We start from the raw sequence: 20,503 nt of genomic DNA, 5'->3' as shown, positions 1-20,503 counted from the left end.
AAATCAGTCTAACTAGGGAGAGAAAACGCATGAAACGGCAGTAACAAAAGCCAAATATTTGCAAGTCTGTACCTGAATTTCTATTCTTTCCATACATTTAACTACTTTCCCACAGACTAGATTGTAAAGTCTTTAAAGGCAGGGATCATGTGTACTTACTCTATTGTACTCTCCCAAGTGCCTTGTACAGTGCTCTGCACACAGTAAATACCCAATAAAAACTACTATTGACTTTATCCTTTAATCAAAACAGCAAGCCTCCCTAAATATATAATAAAGCAGTATTTGATTTCATTACAGTTTGGAGTAGATAAATGGACATAGTCAAGCTAGTAAATATGTTCTCAATATATTATAAAACAAATTCCTTCATTAACTTGATTTGAGTTTGAATATGCATCTACCAAAGATATGATTATAGATGCCCTGACCTGCTTGAGGTATATACACAATATGCAAAATGTGAATATATGAGTATCAAGAATTTAGGAAAACTCAATGCTTTACAGGTGGAAATTTTGAATCTAATATATCTAATTATAAAACTGGAATTCCAGGCTTAAAAAAAATACAAAAAACAGGTCACTCATTTCTCCCCCCTTTCTAAGTTTTTCTTGTTTTCTTTTTCCTCTTTTTACAAATAGAAGTCTATTATCTGAACTGATTAGAACTGAGGATCCTTCTTATAATAACACTAACAATAATGATAATAGCATTTGTTCAATGCTTACTATGTGCCAAGCTGTCTAATAAGCTCTGAGGCAGATACAGTATAATCAGGTCAAACATAGTGTAATATAATCAGATCACATGTAGTATAATCAGGTCACACATAGTATAATCAGGCCAGACAGTTAATATAACAGATAATAAGACATTGGATCATTAGGCCCTCACCTTTCAGATAGGTAGAAAGAACAATAAACTAAACAGAAATTGATAGCTGATCTTTACCAAGTCTTGTGTCCCATACTTCAAATAGGGAGTACAATGTTGATTTTCAGCTTTTTTAGAAAATTAATTTTAGATTCTTACACTCTCCTTTAGTCATTGTTAGCTTAGCTATTTTGATTTAGTACCCCCTTACTTAATTCTTAACAAAAATTTTATTTCCATCAAGGCTCAAAAGCCTTATCTCATTTTTCCATCCAATAATTAGGAATACTGTTGTCCCTAAGCAGGTAGTATGTTTGTGATAGATAAGTCTTCACTCAATGGTCAGAGCAACAAACAATCATATTTTTCCTTTCCTGGAACCCTAGGTAAAAAACTGATCTTTGAGTCTGACCATTAAGCTTACTCTGGTGATCTGATGCATTAGAATTTGTGAACTCCAGAGAGGGTGAACCCCAGTGAAGCAGCATGGTCTAGTGAATACAGCACAGGCCTGGAAGTCAGAAGGACCTGGGTTTTAATCCTGGCTTAGCCACTCATCTGCCGTGTGACCTTGGCCAAGTCACTTCATGTCTCTGGGCCTCAGTTGCTTCATCTGTAAAATGGGGATTAAGACTGTGAGCCCCAAATGGAACATGGACTATGTCGAAACTGTATAATCTATATCTACTCCAGCAATTAGTACAGTGCTTGGCATTTAGTAAGCATTTAACAAATACCATTTTAAAAAATTAAAGAAAAATTTAGGTGTAGTTTGGTCCGCAGTCTGCACCAATTAGAAAGAGTTTACACAACCAATTACTGCTATACATGCTAAAATATTTCAAGTTGGCTTTTATGGGTAATCACTTTTATGGGTAATCACTCATTTATTTGTTCTAAAACATTCGATCCCAAACCAACACAAAACAAAAATCCAAGAAAACAATAAATAAAAAAGCTAGATGCACTCTGCTCTAGGCTTTTATTTAACATGTGCATTGTATATTGCATTAACCCATTTATTAATCCAAAAAAGAAGAATAAATGATCATATCAACGCAATAAGGTACCTAAGAATTGGCTACATTCTGGTAAACAAAAAAAACACAGCAACTTCTGGATCACAAAGTATACTCCCCAAATTGCATGACCACCATCACAAATGTATGATTTATAATTACCGCAAGGCTCAACTGCTTATAAATGGTTATTTCTTAAAAACACTGAGAATAAGAAAAAAATCAATACTAAGGACTTAAGAGTACGAGGTTTCCTCTAAAACAATATATTAAATATTTCACATAACTAGTCAAGAGTAAGGTCGCTCATAAAAGCCATTAAGAGATGCAGGAGGTTTCTTTTTCTGATTTTTGCCACTTTTAGCATATAATCAGCAGTTCCAAAAATCAATTCAGAATTTATTACAATGAGCATTAAGCGGTTATCCTCTTAAACTGTAAACTCGTTGTGGGCAGGGAATGTCTCTGTTTACTGTTGGATTATACTCTCCAAAGGGCTTAGTACTGTGCTCTGCAAACAATAAGTGGTCAATAAATACAACTGAATAAATGAATGAATGAATATTGGCAATATGGATGTCCGTAGGAGTAAACTGATGCCTTCTGCCTGACTACTGAATAAGTTACATGCACACTTCCAGCTATGCTCTCCCTCACAAAATTGTAAATCAGGCAATTTTAAAATAAATGAGGTAAAATGAGTCCTAAAGTAGGTAATATATTTGGTAGAAATGAAAAGAATCAGTATTCTGCAATGTCTACAACTTTGGAGGCAACTAATCCTAGTTCTACCACTTTCCTATTCTGTGACCCTGGGCAAGTCACTGAATTTATCTAGGTCTCGGTTCCCTCATTTGTGAAATGGAGATTCAAAATCTGTTGTCCCTTCTACTGAAACTATGAGTCCATGTAGCACCAAATTATCTTCTATTTACCCCAGAGCATAGTACAGTGCCTGGTATACACTAAGCATTCAACAAATGCCTCTATAATTAATCAATCCATCAAGAATGCTAAACCATCACTGACCAATGACAAAAACTATGGTAATCTTTACCTAATGTTAACAGAAGGACAGGCATTATGAAGTTCCTATTGGAATAAAGTTTGTAGCAAGATGGATATCTTGGGCTATGTCTAGGCAATTCCAAAAAATAAGTGGGTAAAAATCCAAGAATGAAGCAGTAGCAAAGTGACATGATGAGAAGCCAAAATTAAGACCCAAGATAGTACAACTAAGTTCAATAGTTTGTTCACATTGATAATTCAATGCTTAACTCCTCAATAAAGACAACTGAATATTTGGATAAAAAATTTCTGCTAAATGGTAATGTTTATTAAGGTTGGCATAGGATGGCATATCCTTCAGATCAAATGTGACTGTTCAAGTACATGAATATACCATCCTTTACCCTTAGACATTTGATACTCACTCCACCCTCAATCCCACAGTACTTACGTGCATATCTTTAAATTATATACTATAAATTACTTATTTATATTAATGTCTCCCCCTCTAGGCTATAAACTCATTGTATATAGTGACAATATAGTGACTATATTGTATTGTACTCTCCCAAGGACTTAGTATAGTGTACTATACATAGTAACTGCTCAATAAATACGACTGATTAATGTATTTTTTCAGAATTTCAGAAACATAGAGCTATGGAGCTTAGCAAAGTTCTGGGTTCAGAGGTGTCCATCAACTGTCAAAACTTCATTTACCACTGAAAGAATCAAATCTTTCTCTGACTTTCAGCAAGAAAATTACTTAAATTCTCTAGGCTTTATCTTTTACACCTGTAAAAGGGAAATGGGTCCCACTTTCCAGGAATATTTTGAGGATTAGATGATTAATCACATTCTGGCTCTAGGCACTAAGGAGGGTGTTCTAACTCTTCCAAGTCCCTAGAGTAGCATTTTAGGGGACACCAGGCACTCAAACATAGAATACATTTCAGGTATATGCATTTGAGAGCTTTTCACCAGGACTGAATGCCAGGCAACTCCAAACTGAGAAAATAAAAACAACTGGAAAGTTTATTCCCATCATCAATACCCTCTAGGGAAAAAATAGAAATATATAATCTATCCCTTAAAATTTAAAGTTTACTAAAGACCAGTGGGTTTTCAAATATTTTGACACAAACTTCACTTTAACCTATATATCTACCCCAATTTGTGAGCAGTTTAAGTGCCAAAAATGTTTTAATAAGTTCACTTCAAGATGATAATAATAATAATAATGGCAATGATAATGATATTATAAAGCACTTACTATGTGACAAGCACTGTACTAAGCACTGGGGTATACGCGATATAGTGTGATCAAACACTCCTTTTCCCACTTGAGGCTCATAGTCTAAGGGGGAGAGAGATTGGGTTTTGAATCCCCTGTTGAATACAGATGAGGAAACTGAGGCTTGGTGAAGTTAAGTGACTTGTCCAAGGTTACAAAGGAGGCAGTTAGAGTATGAATTAGAACCCAGGTCTTGTGAGTTCCAGTCCTAGACTCTTTTCACTAGGTCACATTGCTTCAAAAAAGCATTATCAATGATAAGACTAAGTATTTTAAAACTGGCACCCATTAAGTATTCTACTCACATAAGCCATCATCCTAAATATAAAACAAAAAATATTTTAGGAAGCAAAAGGTTAAAGTTATGATAGCAAATAATGATAGCAGAACATATTATTGAGATACTATTTTAAAATACATAATACTGCAATATGTTTTTTGTATTAATGTCAATAACTACAAATACCATGGTTTATGAGTCTTTATTAACACCTCTTTCGAGTGCTTTTTTCTATCAGTCTGTGTTATGGAATATTTTAAAGTGATTTTCATGAAAACAAAGTTCACAAAAGTAAATGCCTATTCCTTTATAAAGTTCATACATGAAGATGTTTGAAATTGATGTTACAATATAAAGTACGCACTGCACTATTTTATTTACTTGATAAACAGAAATTTTCATGATGTTTTAAAAACTGGCTTGCCAACTTCAACTGTTGCAACAATGTTAGAATTTTGAATTCTAGACAAATATCTAATTTTGTGGCTGATATTAATAATGTTGGTATTTGTTAAGCGCTTACTATGTGCAGAGCACTGTTCTAAGCGCTGGGATAGATATAGGGTCATCAGGTTGTCCCACGTGAGGCTCACAGTCAATCCTCATTTTACAGATGAGGTAACTGAGGCACAGAGAAGTGAAGTGACTTGCCCACAGTCACACAGCTGACAAGGGGCAGAGCCGGGATAAGAACCCATGGCCTCTGACTCCCAAGCCCGGGCTCTTTCCACTGAGCCACGCTAAAAATACCAATATCTCAAAAATCATTTCTAGTGATAGAAGTTAATTTTTTAATTTTTAATATCACATTATTTTTGTAAGACATTCTGGAATTCAGTTACTTTTTCACTGAGGGATTCACTGACAATCAATCTCATTTCTGCAATTTTCCAGAATTTCCTATCGTCACCCCATTTTACCTCAATGTTTGTTTTAAGATGAGGAAATGGGACAACTCTATGTTTTCAAATTTGGGATTGATAGAAATTTTAAATCTCTAAAATAAGTGCTGCTCCTGCCTTGATCTACATTCTCAGTCATCAGGGAGCAGTATTTCAGCAGCAAAAAACCCATGCCAACTAAAGCTAAATGCTATTAAAGGACTGGTTTATGTGTTTACATTGTCTTTTGGCAACATTTCAAACATTTTACTCTTATTCCATTACCTTTTCATTTCCTGGTGACTAATGACAATCTACTGCAATTCAGTGAATTTTACGTATCAAATATCAGCGTTACCAGAAGTGACAAATTTCGGCAATAGTATCTTAACCATTAATACTGCTGAAGTATTTTTAACTGTTCAAACAAATATGAATGTCAAAATGAAAAGTTTTCTGCAAGTACACAGTGCAACTCTACAAAAATGATGTGGAAGGAGAATTCAGTTGGTATCCTTTGCTAAAATAAAGTATTTTGAATGTCACCTGCTCAAGAATCCATTCGTACTTGCACTGAATCAAACACATTTATGGAGCACTTACTGTGTGCAGAGCACTGTACTAAGCACTTTGGAGAGCACAATACAACAGAGTTGGCAGACATGTTCCCTGCCTACACACTTGTCCATCAACCAGGTGGAGACAAACCATTCGATTTGTAAAACTTAACACAGCCTCTGCAAACATGGCTTATCCAAGAGTCTTTTCTCCATGCCTTATAATAATAATGTTGGTATTTGTTAAGCGCTTACTATGTGCAGAGCACTGTTCTAAGCGCTGGGGTAGATACAGCGTAATCAGGTTGTCCCACGTGAGGCTCACAGTTAATCCCCATTTTACAGATGAGGTAACTGAGGCACAGAGAAGTGAAGTGACTTGCCCACAGTCACACAGGTGACAAGTGGCAGAGCCGGGAGTCGAACTCATGACCTCTGACTCCCAAGCCCAGGCTCTTTTCCACTGAACCACGCTGCTTCCCACTGAGCCATGACTGAACACTGTTTCATTTGTGAAAGAAACAGAAGGTTTGAGGAGGTCGAAACAGTCACCAAAATGCTGCCAGTGAGCATGAACCCAGTCTGGGCAAGACAAAGTGCTTTGGTATTGAACATTAGCGAACAGTCAACTATTTCTAATACTTCAATTGATGACACTTCCAGAGGACTTGCCAATTGTTGCTTACAAGGAGAAGGATCAATCGGCTAATTGATAACACCAGTTAAAATCCAGACCTATAAACAATAACTCAAAAACAAGATCAATCAATCGTATTTACTGAGCGTTTATTATGTGCAAATTACTGTACTAAGGGCTTGAGAGAACACAATGCAACAGAATTAGCAAACACGTTCCTGGCCCAGGATGAGCTTACAGTCTACAGGGGCAAGCATAATGCTTCGTAAAGCATGAAAGGAGACCAGGCAGTCAGGGCACATTGCAAGCCAGAGGGGCAAGGAACAGGGCAAGGCAGAAACAAGAAAACATAATCTTGCTTGGGCAGGATCTGAATGCCAGGCTCAGTTTGGTTTGGCACAAAACAGAACCAGGTTACCAGTTAGTCAGGCAATCTATTTATTGAGCGCTTACTGTGTGCAGAGCGCTTACTCTGTGAAGAGCACTGTACGAAGCACTTGGAGAGTACATTATAATACAACAAGTTTATAGACGAGAGGAGAGTCCTCCCCCTACCCCCACCTTGCTCTGATCCTGTTTTCTTGTCCTTCCACATCATTTCAGGTGGAAGCAAACTTGCAGGCATTTCTGGTTCAGCACCATGCACTTTCAGTTGATAGGAACGGTGGGTTGGGTTTGGGGTCCAGGACCATACCAGGCTTAAACAGGGGTCACAGAAGATGATGCCATATCCCAATTTTCCAGCCCATCCATGGATGCCTCCTTCCTCAGGCTTCTTTTGTAGGTTTTCCAACCCGAGGTGTTGTTTGGTCCCCTGTTTTCCCCATCAATACCCTCTGTCACACCCAAACTTCCAGGTTCTGGAATATGTGATAGGGCTCAAAATTTCCAGAGAACATTCATGACTCATCAAGACCGTATTTTAGTTAGTTACATAAGGACAGACTGAATGTCTTGAAAAACCATAGGTCAATCTACTGCTTTACATAATAAATTCAGTGATGTACCTTTTGTCCTTTTCCCTTAATCACCACTGACCTAATCACCTGTCAGTCAAGTTAATATCAGAGTTCAATGTAAAGTCTGAAATGTTTCAAAACAAATTAAAACCCCCAACACAAATTTGGTTGAAGTTCCTTCTATTATAAACTCACAGGAGACAATTTATAATTAGAAAAAATGAAAAGCAATGTGGAACTACAAAAATCTTTCATACATATGGAAACCAGGAAATTTTTCATTAATTCTCAGCATATGCCTCTCCTGTTCATCCAATTTATTTACTAATATTTAATAATATGGGAATTGTCACTTTAATAATTAGTGTTGATGATTGCTATGAAGAACAGTTAGATGCTCTCTGGATGAAAAATATTTATTTGCCTAGATCAATCATGCTGATATTTCCAATTTAGGCTCATCTAATTCTAAGGCTTTTTTTTTGGATGCATTACAATCACAAGCACTAATATTATTTAGTTCTTGGCATTGTTCTGATTGCATATATGCACTGATCTTTCCAAAAGATGCAAGCAAAATATACATGGAAAAAAAGCACTTTATGAAGAAGAGTTGTGAGTTCTGGGACTTCTAACTGAAGTTTCTCCAGGGTGACCTTGTTGTTTGTCTTTGGGCAAGTCTAGTTCAGGGCATCATATTCTGCACTATTTTACTTAACAAACAGCAGAAGAGCCACTTCTTTGTGTTGAACAGTTTTTCAGGTGTGTGTGCTGAAGGCAAAAGAAGGGAGATATCACACTGAATATATAGAGTATAGCTAAGGGCATTTTCCTAAAAGGAAAAAAAAAATCTCCAAACGAGAAAGCAAACAGAAAAGATAGATCCCTTTATCTGACCTGCTAGGGAGGAACACTTATTCAACTTCTTGGAACTCACTAGTCTGAAGGAGACCTTGTGCAGCAGTTGTGATTTGCTGATGCTTGATAGAATGATTGTCAACTTCCAATTCTTACCAGCCTGGGAGTGGTAGTGCTGACACTTTATCAGCAAATTCCCTCCAAAATGTTGCCAGGGCTCAAAATGAATATTTTTACCTATTTTCCCCTGTCCAGTGACTGAGGAATGCACCTGAGAAAGGATCACTTTGCCCAGGGATATGTCTTTTTTATGGTATTGGTTAACCGCTGATTATGTGTCAAGCACTGTTCTATGTGACAGGGTAGATACAAGCTGATCAGGTTAGTCACAGTCCATGTTTCACAAGGGGCTCACAGTCTTAATCCCTATTTTACAGATGAGGAAACTGAGGCACAAAGAAATTAAGTGTCTTGCCTAAGATCACCACAGATAAGTGGTGGAGCCGGAACAATAACAATAATAATAATAATGTTGGTATTTGTTAAGCGCTTACTATGTGCAGAGCACTGTTCTAAGCGCTGGGGTAGATACAGAGTAATCAGGTTGTCCTACATGAGACTCACAGTCTTAATCCCCATTTTACAGATGAGGTAACTGAGGCACAGAGAAGTTAAGTGACTTGCCCACAGTCACACAGCTGACAAGTGGCAGAGCCAGGGTTCGAACACAAGACCTCTGACTCCCAAGCCCGGGCTCTTTCCACTGAGCCACGCTGCTTCTCTAGTCTTCTGACTCCCAGGCCCATGCGCTGTCCACTAGGGCACAGTCCTGACTTTCCATCATCTGCAGATTTTGCAAGGCTTAGTTAATCAGAACAATAGCTTCTGTACCAGCTGCGAGTATGATGGACCAGAGTAACATACTTCTAATGTTGTTAGATTTATGGGGAAAGGCAGCAGAATTTACTTCAGTTGGATTGGTCTGAGGAGTAGAGTGGTCCAGTGAAGGAACCCGGACCCAGTAGTCATGAAAACTGGGTCTACTCCCGGCTCTGGCTACTTGCCTTCTTTGTGATCTTGGACAAGTCACTTTACTACTCTGTGCCTTAGTTTTCTTATAAAATGTCTGTTGTTCTTCCCTCTTAGACTGTGAGATACATGTGGGACAGAGAATCTGGTTGGTTTATACTGTATCTACTCCAGACCTTAGTACAGTGCTTGGGGCTTAGTAAGGGCTTAACATATACCACAATAATTATGATTGGTCTCTCAGAGTTAGAGTAATATGTGTTCGATGGAGAGTAAGATGATCTGAATCATTCTGTCACTCTCCCTTCTTTTCTTTCCTTCCTATTTTTCAAGAGTTGAAGCTAGAAGGCTGTGGTCACTACTCTTTACATGATATATTATAGCCTTAAGAAACTGTTGATCAGTTATTTGTTTTTTAATTGGACCACGTGAAATATTCATACTTCTATAGCATTTAACATTTTTCTCTGGCATTTCAAATGCTGCTTGATATTGTATAAGTAGGCTCATTTCACCCTCTATTTCACCCTCATTAGTAATAATGTTGGTATTTGTTAAGCGCTTACTCTGTGCAGAGCACTGTTTTAAGCGCTGGGGTAGATACAGGGTAATCAGGTTGTCCCACATGGGGCTCACAGTCTTGATCCCCATTTTACAGATGAGGTAACTGAGGCATAGAGAAGTTAAGTGACTTGCCCACAGTCACACAGCTGACAAGCGGCGGAGCCGGGATTTGAACCCACGAACACTGACTCCCAAGCCTGGACTCTTTCCACTGAGCCACAGTGCCTCCCTACCCACATATGCTGCTGCTGATAAAATAATAATGATGATGATGATAATATTGATAGTAATACTATTTGTTAAGCTTACTATGTGCAAGCACTGTACTATGTGCTGAAATAGCTACAAGACAATCAGTTTGGAGACAGTCCCTGCCCCAAATGGGGCTCACAGTCTAAGTAGTAGAGAGTAGGAGTTAATCCCCATTTTACAGATGAGAAATCAGAGGCACAGAGAAGTGAAGTGATTCACCCAGTTTACATAGCAGAAAAATGTTGGAGCAGGTCCTCAGACTTATAGGCCAATGCTCTATCCGCTAGGCCATGCTGCTGGAAAAGAAAAATCAAAATGCTGAAATTCATCTGAAGAAGTTCCGCAGGAAACCTCAATTTAGGTTTCAGATAATGGAAACAAATGAACGGACATAAGAGCAGGCAAAAATATACAACTGAATCAATAATGGGAAGGACTGGAAAAACTTAGATACCCTTGGTAACATTAACATCCAAAAATGTCCACTGTGCACTTAAAGACAATTCTAAGGTAACCCCATTAATGGCCTTATTTTATTAGCTCTATGGACAACAGTTTACTCTGAGAAAATCTCCCATTAATAAAACATTACAGGCACCATATGCAACAGAGCATGTGACTACATTAAAGTATGGTAAATGGTTGGTTGTCTGGTTGGTGAAATAGTGTAGTTGGAAGGTTAAATAATGCTGGGTCTTGCTAAAGACTTTGACAAAGCCTGGAATGAGGCACCGAGAAGGAAAAGTAAATATTTGTTCTATCAAATGATGATGCGTAATGTTTACTAAAGCCCAACAGAGATTTTTTTACTCATATTTATCACTTTAGAGCTCTTCACCCTTTAATGAGACATAATTTCATTCATTATGAAAGAATGAAAAGACCAAAGAAGCTAGCTTGAAAACAGAAGGCTTATAATGAGATTACTGAAGTCATATTCTGAAACTTTCTTAGTGTGTAATTAAAAAAATTACCAAAAAAAAAAAGGAAAACAAATGAACATAATGCAGCCTTTCAATTGTAAATTACTTTAGGAGAAGCTTTACCTTCAGCCGTGCCTGAGATACCATCAGCTTTAAAATTGCTAGTGCTTTTCTTCCTTCGATGCTTCTTTCTGTTTGCATGAGGAGACGGAGGAGGATCAAGTTTGGGGCTGGTGGTACTTGATATACTTGGACTAGAACACACAGAATCTCCCAAACCTGTATCTACAATTAAAATAAAGACAAATAAGGAAAATTAATAAAGCTACAATAGTAAGCACAGTAAAGTTTCTTCAACAATGGCCAAGATCTCATTTTTTAAAATGTGACATGATAATCATCCAATATTAGAGCTATGAGGTCATCTGTACATCCAAATTATTTTTTTCCCTCTGACTCTATTGTGTCACCTACTGAAAGAAAACTGATTATTTTCAATCAATTAATAATCAATCCATGAATGGCATTTTTAATAGCATTTGTTAAGTGCTTACTATGTACAAGGCATTGTACTAAGTGCTAGTGTGGATATAAGCTAATAATATTAATAATGGTATTTGTTAAGCACTTAACTATGTGCCAGGCACTGTACTAAATGCTGGGGTACATTCAAGCAGATAGGGTTGGACACAGTCCTGCCCCACATGGGACTCACATTCTCAATCCCTATTTTACAGATGAGGTAACTGAGGCCCAGAGAAGTGAAGTGACTTGCCCAAGGTCATACAGTACACAACTGGCAGAACTGGAATTAGAACCCATGACCTTCTGACTCCAAGGCCCAGGATCTATCCACTATGCCATGCTGCTTGCATGTTGGACACAGTCCATGTCCCCCATAGGGATCACAGTTTTAACTCCCATTTTTACGATGAAGTAATTGAGGAAGAGAGAAGTGACTTGTCCAAGATCACACAGCAGACAAGTGGCAGAGGAGAGGTTAGAACCCAGGTCCTCTGACTGCCAGACTCATGCTGTATCCACTAAGCCACTCTACTTCTATTATTTATTTATTGAGCTTTTACTGTGTGCAGAGAACTGAACTCAGCGCTTGGGAGAGTACAGTGCAACAGAGTTGATAAAACACAATTCCTGCCCATAATAGTATTTATTGAGTACCTACTGTGTCAGAAAACTATACTTTTAACTTCACTCCTAGGCTAAAGCGGATATTAATTCCTCTGCTGCATGGAATTGGGGAAGTAATTAAGAAAATGTATGCTTGTTCCTTGAACATTAGCATTTTAGTAGTTATTCTGATGCAACTATTAAGATGAATGCCATAGAGCAATGTTGACTGTTAAATCAGTTATAAATGGGCGAGCAACCTTAATTTATTATTATGGCATGGGTCATAGTAATAGTACTACTGACATTTTAACATAAGCAGCAAGGAATCATTTCATTTTATTCCAATTTTCTGTGGATTTTGTAGGCCGCTCTTTTGTATTTAGCCAATAACTGGCTCCAGATGCCAGGTAGAGTATTCTGTCCCTTCTTGCTACCATAAAACTGATCTCGGATTTGCATTCTCCATCCCATTGTTCATCATTTTGAGGTGGTTTGCCTCAATTCAGAGAATCCCAAAGTGGGACTGAGAAATTGAGAAAGTATTTAATCAATCACTTGAAAAAAATATTTCACAAAAGAACCAAAAAGTGACCTCTTCCATGGCTTTTTGGGGTGCAGAATGAGAGTCCCCTGGTTCTAGGGCCACTGTTCAATCTTTTATAGCCTAGGGGCCAGGTACTCTCTTTCGCCCATCACAGGCTCATATGATTCATACTCTCTCTTCAAGTACTCATCACATGCAGGAGAAGTGTTTTGATAAGACTGGAGCTGGTAAGACAATCCTCCACCATCATCCACAGCAATGGTACTTATTGAGCACTTACTGTGTGCGGTACACTATACTAAGCACTTGGGAGAGTACAATGCCACAGAGTTGGTAATCACGTTCTCTGCCCACAACGAGCTTGCATTCTAGAGGGGGAGCGGACTTGGATATAAATAAATAATTGATAGATAAATGCATAAGTGAAGCAGTGTGGCTCAGTGGAAAGAGCACGGGCTTTGGAGTCAGAGGTCATGGGTTTGAATCCCAGCTCTGCCACTTGTCAGCTGTGTGACTGTGGGCAAGTCACTTAACTTCTCTGTGCCTCAGTTACTTCATCTGTAAAATGGGGATTAAGACTGTGAGCCCACATGGGACAACCTGATTCCCCTGTGTCTACCCCAGCACTTAGAACAGTGCTTTGCACATAGTAAGCACTTAACAAATACCAACATTATTATTATAAGTGCTGTGATGGTGGAGGGCAGGGTCCTCCAGCCAAAGAGAGGGCCAATCCGTGGACAAGTGCACTGATGAGGGAGGAGCTATGGGAGAGAGTTAGGACCCAAGCCCCAGCCCTCCCCCTTACCCCCAAAGCCCCCCCCACCCCGACCTATCTCCTCCTCCTCCTCTTCCCCATCTTTGTAAGCAACTTCTAATTGCTAGCACTTCTAGTCCTCTAGTCAGTCAGTCAATCATATTTATTGAGTGCTTACTGGGTGCAGAGCAATGTATTAAGCGCTTGGGAGAGTACAATATAAGTACTCAAGTGCCCAATATAAATGAATGATTGTTTAATTGCCTTCACAGACTCAATGATGGGTAGAAGAGACTGGTGGAACAATAACAATAATAATAACAGTGGCTTTTATGGTATTTGTTAAGCGCTATGTGCCAAACTAAGTGCTGGGATAGATTCAAGCTAATCAGGAGGAATACAGTCCCTGTCCCGCATGGAGCTCATGTCTTAATCCCCATTTTACAGATGAGAGAACCGAGGCACAGAGAAGTTAAGTGACTTGCACAAGGTCACACAGCAGTTTTGCCCAAGGTCACAGAAGGCAAGGGGAAGAGACAGGATTAGAACCCAGGTCTTCTGACTCCCAGACTCATGCTATTTTCCCTAGACCATGTTCTATGGTCTAGATGTTTCTATGGATACACTATCACCAGTCACTATCCTGATTCGCATATAAAGCCATGTCATCTCGCTCTTGAAAAACGAAATCTAACCATATGACTTTTTTTTTCTGTCCAACAACAATCAAGGCAGGAAGGGCCAGAAATTTTGTTTTGCTTTGTTGGTTTTTTTTTCTTTTCTTTCTCTTGGTGCACTCCAGTAGTTTGGGGAATTTTAACTCTTGCTGAAGCTTTGACCTTGGCCTATTTGAGAAAAATTCTAAAGGGTTCTGGAGCTGCTCAAATTCAACAAGGAAGTGCTTGGAATTTACTCATTCATTCATTTGTATTTATTGAGCACTTACTGTGTGCAGAGCACTGTACTGGAAGAGGCACAATTATTGTTTTGGTATTTGTTAAGTACCAAAGTACTCTTTTAAGTGTTGGGGTCAACAAGTCAATTAGGTCAAACACAGTCCCTGTCCCACTTGGGGCTCACAGTCTAAGAAGGGGGGAGAACAGCAGGCAACCTGCAGAGGTGGGATTAGAACCCAGATCCTCTGATTCCCAGGACTATGCTCTTTCCACTTCTCCTTACCACTGTTAGAATCATTATTCTTATTTCCTACTAATGCACAGCTTGAACCAACTTGTTGATGGTCTTTGCTGAACCTGAACAGCTCTATATTAGTTTTGTTACTGCATTCATAAAAAGGAGAAACTGGATGAAGGAGATTCAATTGTGTCCACTTGAGTCATCATACTCCAACTAAAAATTCTTATCTAGACCACAAGAGCAATCAAAGACACCTTCAGTTCAAGTACAATCTAGTACTATATTTCACTGTTAGCCAATTGGCCAATAAGCAGTAAGTACATTATTTTTACTCTGTGAATTGCATTAGTTTGATAAACAAGTTCATTCAGCTCTGTGAAAAAGTTAAGATTGTGATATGGGTTGACATTTGACCTACATACATCCATATATAAAATAACATGTGGTATTGTCCAAAGTGCAATTGAGTTAAACAGCTTAGGAAATGCTCCTGATGTCACGGATATTGTCTTTGTCAGATACTGTGAAAAAGCACAAACACTGGCCAGAAAAAAAATGTCTGTGACTATTTTATGAAAGTGGGTGGCATTTTAGGCCTGGTCTTCTCTCAGCTGGAAGCCAATTTTAAACGTATTTCTGTGATTGGGCATCAACGTTTGAATTGGTTGAACAAAAAGACAAGTTGCCCAACTCTAGGAGGGTTATTTACACTTGAACAATATTTTTTTATTTTTATTAATTTTTATTAATTAATTTAGTAATTCACCCAGGTTCCAGGAATTCAGAATAATCTTCTGTGGGAATTATTTAAAACTGGACAGAGCTTTTGACCTAGCTTCTTTGAAAGCTTCCTTCTACCACGCTTCTAGTGGATGAGTATTGCAGATTGAATTTACTGCCATATGCCCAGACAATATATAGCCTTTCCATATAGTGACCTATTTTCCTGGGTCAAGATACTTTGCAGTGAATGAGGATCAAGAGAATAACCTTCTCTTCCCCCTCCTCCCCACAAATAGGAATGCTGAATTTCAGGCTAACAGGATGCTGAGCTTCTGGGTGAGCCTGTTAATGCCCCTGGGCCTAGTTATGAGACCACCTTTCATGAGAGAAGTTATTTAACATTCTCCTGGTTTAAAATATGAACAATCTAAATGGACCAGGCTTACACGCTGTGCTTTCCGATTTCTGACTACTTCTGTTGCCTGACAAGGTATTCCTTAAATTGAAAAGATGGCTTCTGAAAGCCCAGCTTCAGAAAACTATAAATGAGTTCCAGCTTCAGCCCACTGAATGCAATTTCATACTCCTGACTGAATACAAATAATGTATTTTATTTTGTATCAATTACTGGGTGTGCGCCAACAGCCAACCACTATGGACGATGTTAAATATGGGCATGAGGGAAAAGAAAAAAGGCACGCCAAATTAAAAAAGCAAGCGCCTCATTACTCCACATCAAAACCAGCTTTGACAGAAGCACTAGAACTCATAAGATGCGTTTCACTGAGTTGGGATGGGCTATGTGGCAGCCATCCTGTGCATTCAATGTCAGCCATTAGTTCTTCCCAATCGGGCATCAATGTTCAATGCACACCCAAAAAAATATATAATACTAGTAATAATAATAACAATCTGCAGACTCTCCAAGCTTCAATACTTGAAGTATGAGTCAAAGAAGCAGTTTCACTTTTCACTCGGGAAGCTGACAAGCATGACTAGAGGGGGAATAAAATAACATTCGGTTCGCATAAATATCAAGCAGGCTGCTTGAGACTGATGGGCCAGGAATGTATTCTTAGCCATCATTCTGGCAGACAGGCCCAAGGACACTCATAACTTATTTTACAATCATTTAGTTTCAGCTCAAGTGGAAAACGTGACAACTTATCTCTGCTGACAAGATGCCATATCGAACCTTACAATTAACTCTCCCCCGATTATCTGCCCAGCCCATCATTAGCTGGGTCATTTTTGATGGCCTGTGGAAGGCAGCACTCCCTCATGGTGGCTATCGCTCTCAAGGAGGTGGAGGATGTCACTACACCTCCAGTAGGATCATTTTTACTTCTATGCATCTAAATGTTTAAAAACGTTGCCACTAGGAATTTCTCTCCACTTGGGTGGAATCAAGGGATTATTCCTTCAGGATTCAGGGATATGAACTACCCTCTTGGCTACTGCCATGCTGGTTCCTGCTCCTTCCTATGTCCCCCCACTCACCTTGCTGCTCTCCTATCACAACACAGCCTGCACTCACTCCTCTAATGCTAACCTTCTCGCTGTGCCTCGATCTCGCCTACCTCACTGCCTACTCCTCTCCTACATCCTGCCTCTGGCCTGGAATGCCCTTCATACTCAAATCCTATAGACAATTCCCTCTTCAAAGCCTTATTGAAAACACAGCTCCTCCAAGAAGTCATACCAGACTGTGGCCCCCAACCCCAACTCCCTTCTGCATTGCTCTAACTTGCTCCCTTTGCTCTTCCCCCATCTCAGCGCCACAGCACTTATGTACATATCTGTAATTTGTATTGATGTCTTTCTTCCCCCTCTAGACTGTGAGATCGCTTTGGGCAGGGAATGGGTCTGTTTATTGTTGAACTGTACTCTCCCAAATGCTTAGCACACTGCTGCCTGCACACAGTAAGGCCTCAATAAATACAGTTGAATGGATCACTGAATTCCCTGGGGTTCCCCCCTGCCCTTTAAAGCCCTACTGAAAGCTTCCCTCCTCCAGGAGGCCTTCCCAGACTGAGCCCCCCTTTGCCTCTGCTCCTCCTCCCCTCCCCATCGTCCTTACTCCCTTCCTCTGCTCTACCTCACTCCCGACCCCACAGCACTTGTGCATATATGTACATATTTATTATTCTATTTATTTTATTAATGATGTGTATATGTCTATAATTCTATCTATTTATATTGATGCTATTCAAGCCTGTCTACTTGTTTTGTTTTGTTGTCTCTCTCCTCGCTTCTAGATTGTGAGCCCATTGTTGGGTAGGGATAGTCTCTATTTATTGCCAAATTGTACTTTACAAGCGCTAATACAATGCCCTGCAAACAGTAAGCGCTCAATAAATATGATTGAATGAATGAATCCAAACATGCATCAGCTAGGTGGCACCAGGACCCACCTTGGTGATACACTTATGTATTTAGGGAGGTGGAAGCTTTCTTGTAGGGGACTAACAAACAGCTACTTCTCTCAGTCTACAAGGTTGGGACAAGAGAATGCCGTTTTGTTTTGCCTATTCCACAGGATAAGAAACAGAAAAATGCTCAGGAGTTGGACTTCCCAAGACAACTCAACCCATGCACCTTCTAACAAACCACTTTACCTACAAATATAGATAAAGGCACATATGTATATGTGGACACATACACACACTCTGTGCCTTGTACACAGCTAATCTCTGATTCACCTTTTGAAAAATGACCTTTGGAGGTGTGCAAGAGATTTCATTTCCGAGTTGTAATCACCAATAAAACAATCTACTGGGGAAAATAATCAGATTGATGGCATTTTCAGATAGCACATATGCAATTAAATATAAGCCATTTCTAGACTAAGACATTCCAAGGGTTGTCAAGGCTATGCATTTATAATAGGTAAGAAAAATTCCTGCTTCATATTAAACATACCTCTTGAGTTATGTTATTTTTAAAATCAAAGAGAGACACATGGCACAGAGGATGAGTTCATTTTGGGACAAGTGACTAGAGGTGTCATCTTTCCTATCAGGAGGGAGTGGACATGCCTTCCCAATTTCACCCTTTTAAAATTCCATCCGGGAAAGGCTGAGGCAGAAGGTGACATGGCAGACTTCACTGCAAGGCAGAACTCGGCACAGGATTGAGTGAGCCTTATGCAGCTTTTAACTTCTGATCCAAAATATTTTCTAGGCAGTGGTGATCAGGCCATTTCTTCTCATTTACTAAATTTTAAAACCTTGACAGAAAATGTGTCACAATGCTCAATGTTTATCTTTATTTTATTTGCATTATTTAGCAATTTTTTTGGAAATTTTTCCATATGATTTTTCAAGTGGAATTAGATTTTTGGAACCATAGCACTCTCTGGGGCATCTTTTTTCTCTGAAGGCTGGGGTCTGATTAGTTTGGGGTTAATTTTTCTTAATGAGGCAAAAAGACACAGTGATACTATAAGGGCAGAATCTGCGAAAAGACTCAATTAACAAAGCAGTAGCATCAACAGAATTAGAACTACCAGCTTTAGCAAATGAAGGAAATGCAAAGATGAAAAACCCCCAACAGTAACAGGCGTTAACTTCCTCAGTAAAAAATGTTTGCTGTCACCTAAAAATACACAAATTCAAAAACACGGCATTTAATAACTTTTTCAAGTTTCTGAGGAGGTGGAGTGAAGAAGAGATTGAACGAAAGAATCCTAAAAACAGTCATAGTGGTTCAAATCTAATAGCAATAAAACACAGCAGTTCACTCCTTCACTACTGAGTTAAAACAGATATCAACTAGAGATGAAGAGAAAGTGTGCTGCTCTGAAGGGCACATTTCTGCCTCACATTCACAGCCTATAGTCGAGGAAGTGTGAAAACAGGCAGAAAGGCTACCCCTTTCCTTTTAAGAAAAGCACTAATTCGTTTTCTCACCCAATTCAATGCGAAGTTAAACCATAAAGATAAAACAAACCACAATCAATGGGATTCTCAATCCCATTATGATTCCCCATTATGATTACCAATCATAATGCCTTGATTAGGTTAAAAAGCAAAACCTGTCTACATTTTCTTTATTGGTGGTGAGACACACAATAACAACAACATAATGACACTTCTGGTATTTGTGCCAAGGACTGTACTACGGGCTGGAGGAGGTGCAAGATACTGAGGTAGGACAGGGCCACTGTCGCCTCCTGGGGCTGAATCTAAGTAGTCACAGAATTCAAAGGATCTGGAAGCTGGAGTTGGAATAAACTTCTGAGCCACAGGCAAACTCTATTACATCAACAGGCTACAAACATATCTAGTCTTTGAAGCAATTGTTCAGAAACAGCTGAATGCAGATGACCACGGTCTTGAAATACAAATGCAAGAAGACACATACACAAACGATTATGAATCGTTTTTTCACAGATAATGTCCAAAAATCTGACCAAAATCTGAGGTAAATTGAAGTCATATACCAGGCTACATTGGGAACTTTTACATATAGCTAAAGATCTTCATCAGCAACACAGAACTTCATGCTGTCCCCAAAATTCGCTACCAAAGCAGTACACCACTCAAAGATGCACAAGTGGAAAAAAGTTTCAAGAGACTAAGATAAATGCTTTTTTCCAGATGGAAAAGCAGCACGGTTTTGTGGATAGAGCACAGGCCTGGGAATCAGAAGGACCTTGGTTCTAATCCCGGCTCTGCCACGTCTGCTGTGTGACTTATGGCAAGTCATTTCACTTCTCAGAAGAGAAGCAGCGTGGCTCAGTGGAAAGAGCACGGGCTTTGGAGTCAGAGGGCATGGGTTCGAATCCCGGCTCTGCCACTTGGCAGCTGTGTGACTGTGGGCAAGTCACTTAACTTCTCTGTGCCTCAGTTACCTCATCTGTAAAATGGGGATTAACTGTGAGCCTCACGTGGGACAACCTGATCATCCTGTATCTCCCCCAGAGCTTAGAACAGTGCTCTGCACATAGTAAGCGCTTAACAAATACCAACATTATTATTCTCTTTGCCTAATTACCTCATCTGTAAAGTGGGAATTAACACTGTGAGCCCCATGTGGGACAGGGACTGTGTCCAGCCTGATTAACCTGTAT

The 20,503-nt window shown here is 39.2% G+C and overlaps 1 protein-coding gene across 7 annotated transcripts in view; it reads right to left on the bottom strand.

Annotated features, from left to right (window-relative positions):
- The window catches only part of AGAP1 (ArfGAP with GTPase domain, ankyrin repeat and PH domain 1), a 757,099-nt gene that overhangs the window by 133,938 nt on the left and 602,658 nt on the right, over nucleotides 1-20,503 (bottom strand). For all 7 annotated transcript variants that reach the window (XM_029069277.2, XM_029069278.2, XM_029069281.2 and 4 more), the window contains one exon: nucleotides 11,261-11,422. In XM_029069277.2, the coding sequence (XP_028925110.1) occupies nucleotides 11,261-11,422 (162 nt within the window). The remainder of the gene's footprint in view (nucleotides 1-11,260; nucleotides 11,423-20,503) is intronic.

This window comes from Ornithorhynchus anatinus, chromosome 7 (genome assembly GCF_004115215.2).
Source record: "Ornithorhynchus anatinus isolate Pmale09 chromosome 7, mOrnAna1.pri.v4, whole genome shotgun sequence".
Lineage (NCBI taxonomy): Eukaryota > Metazoa > Chordata > Mammalia > Monotremata > Ornithorhynchidae > Ornithorhynchus > Ornithorhynchus anatinus.
The sequence above is the reverse complement of the archived record's forward strand: the minus strand, read 5'-3'. Positions and strand labels throughout refer to the sequence as shown.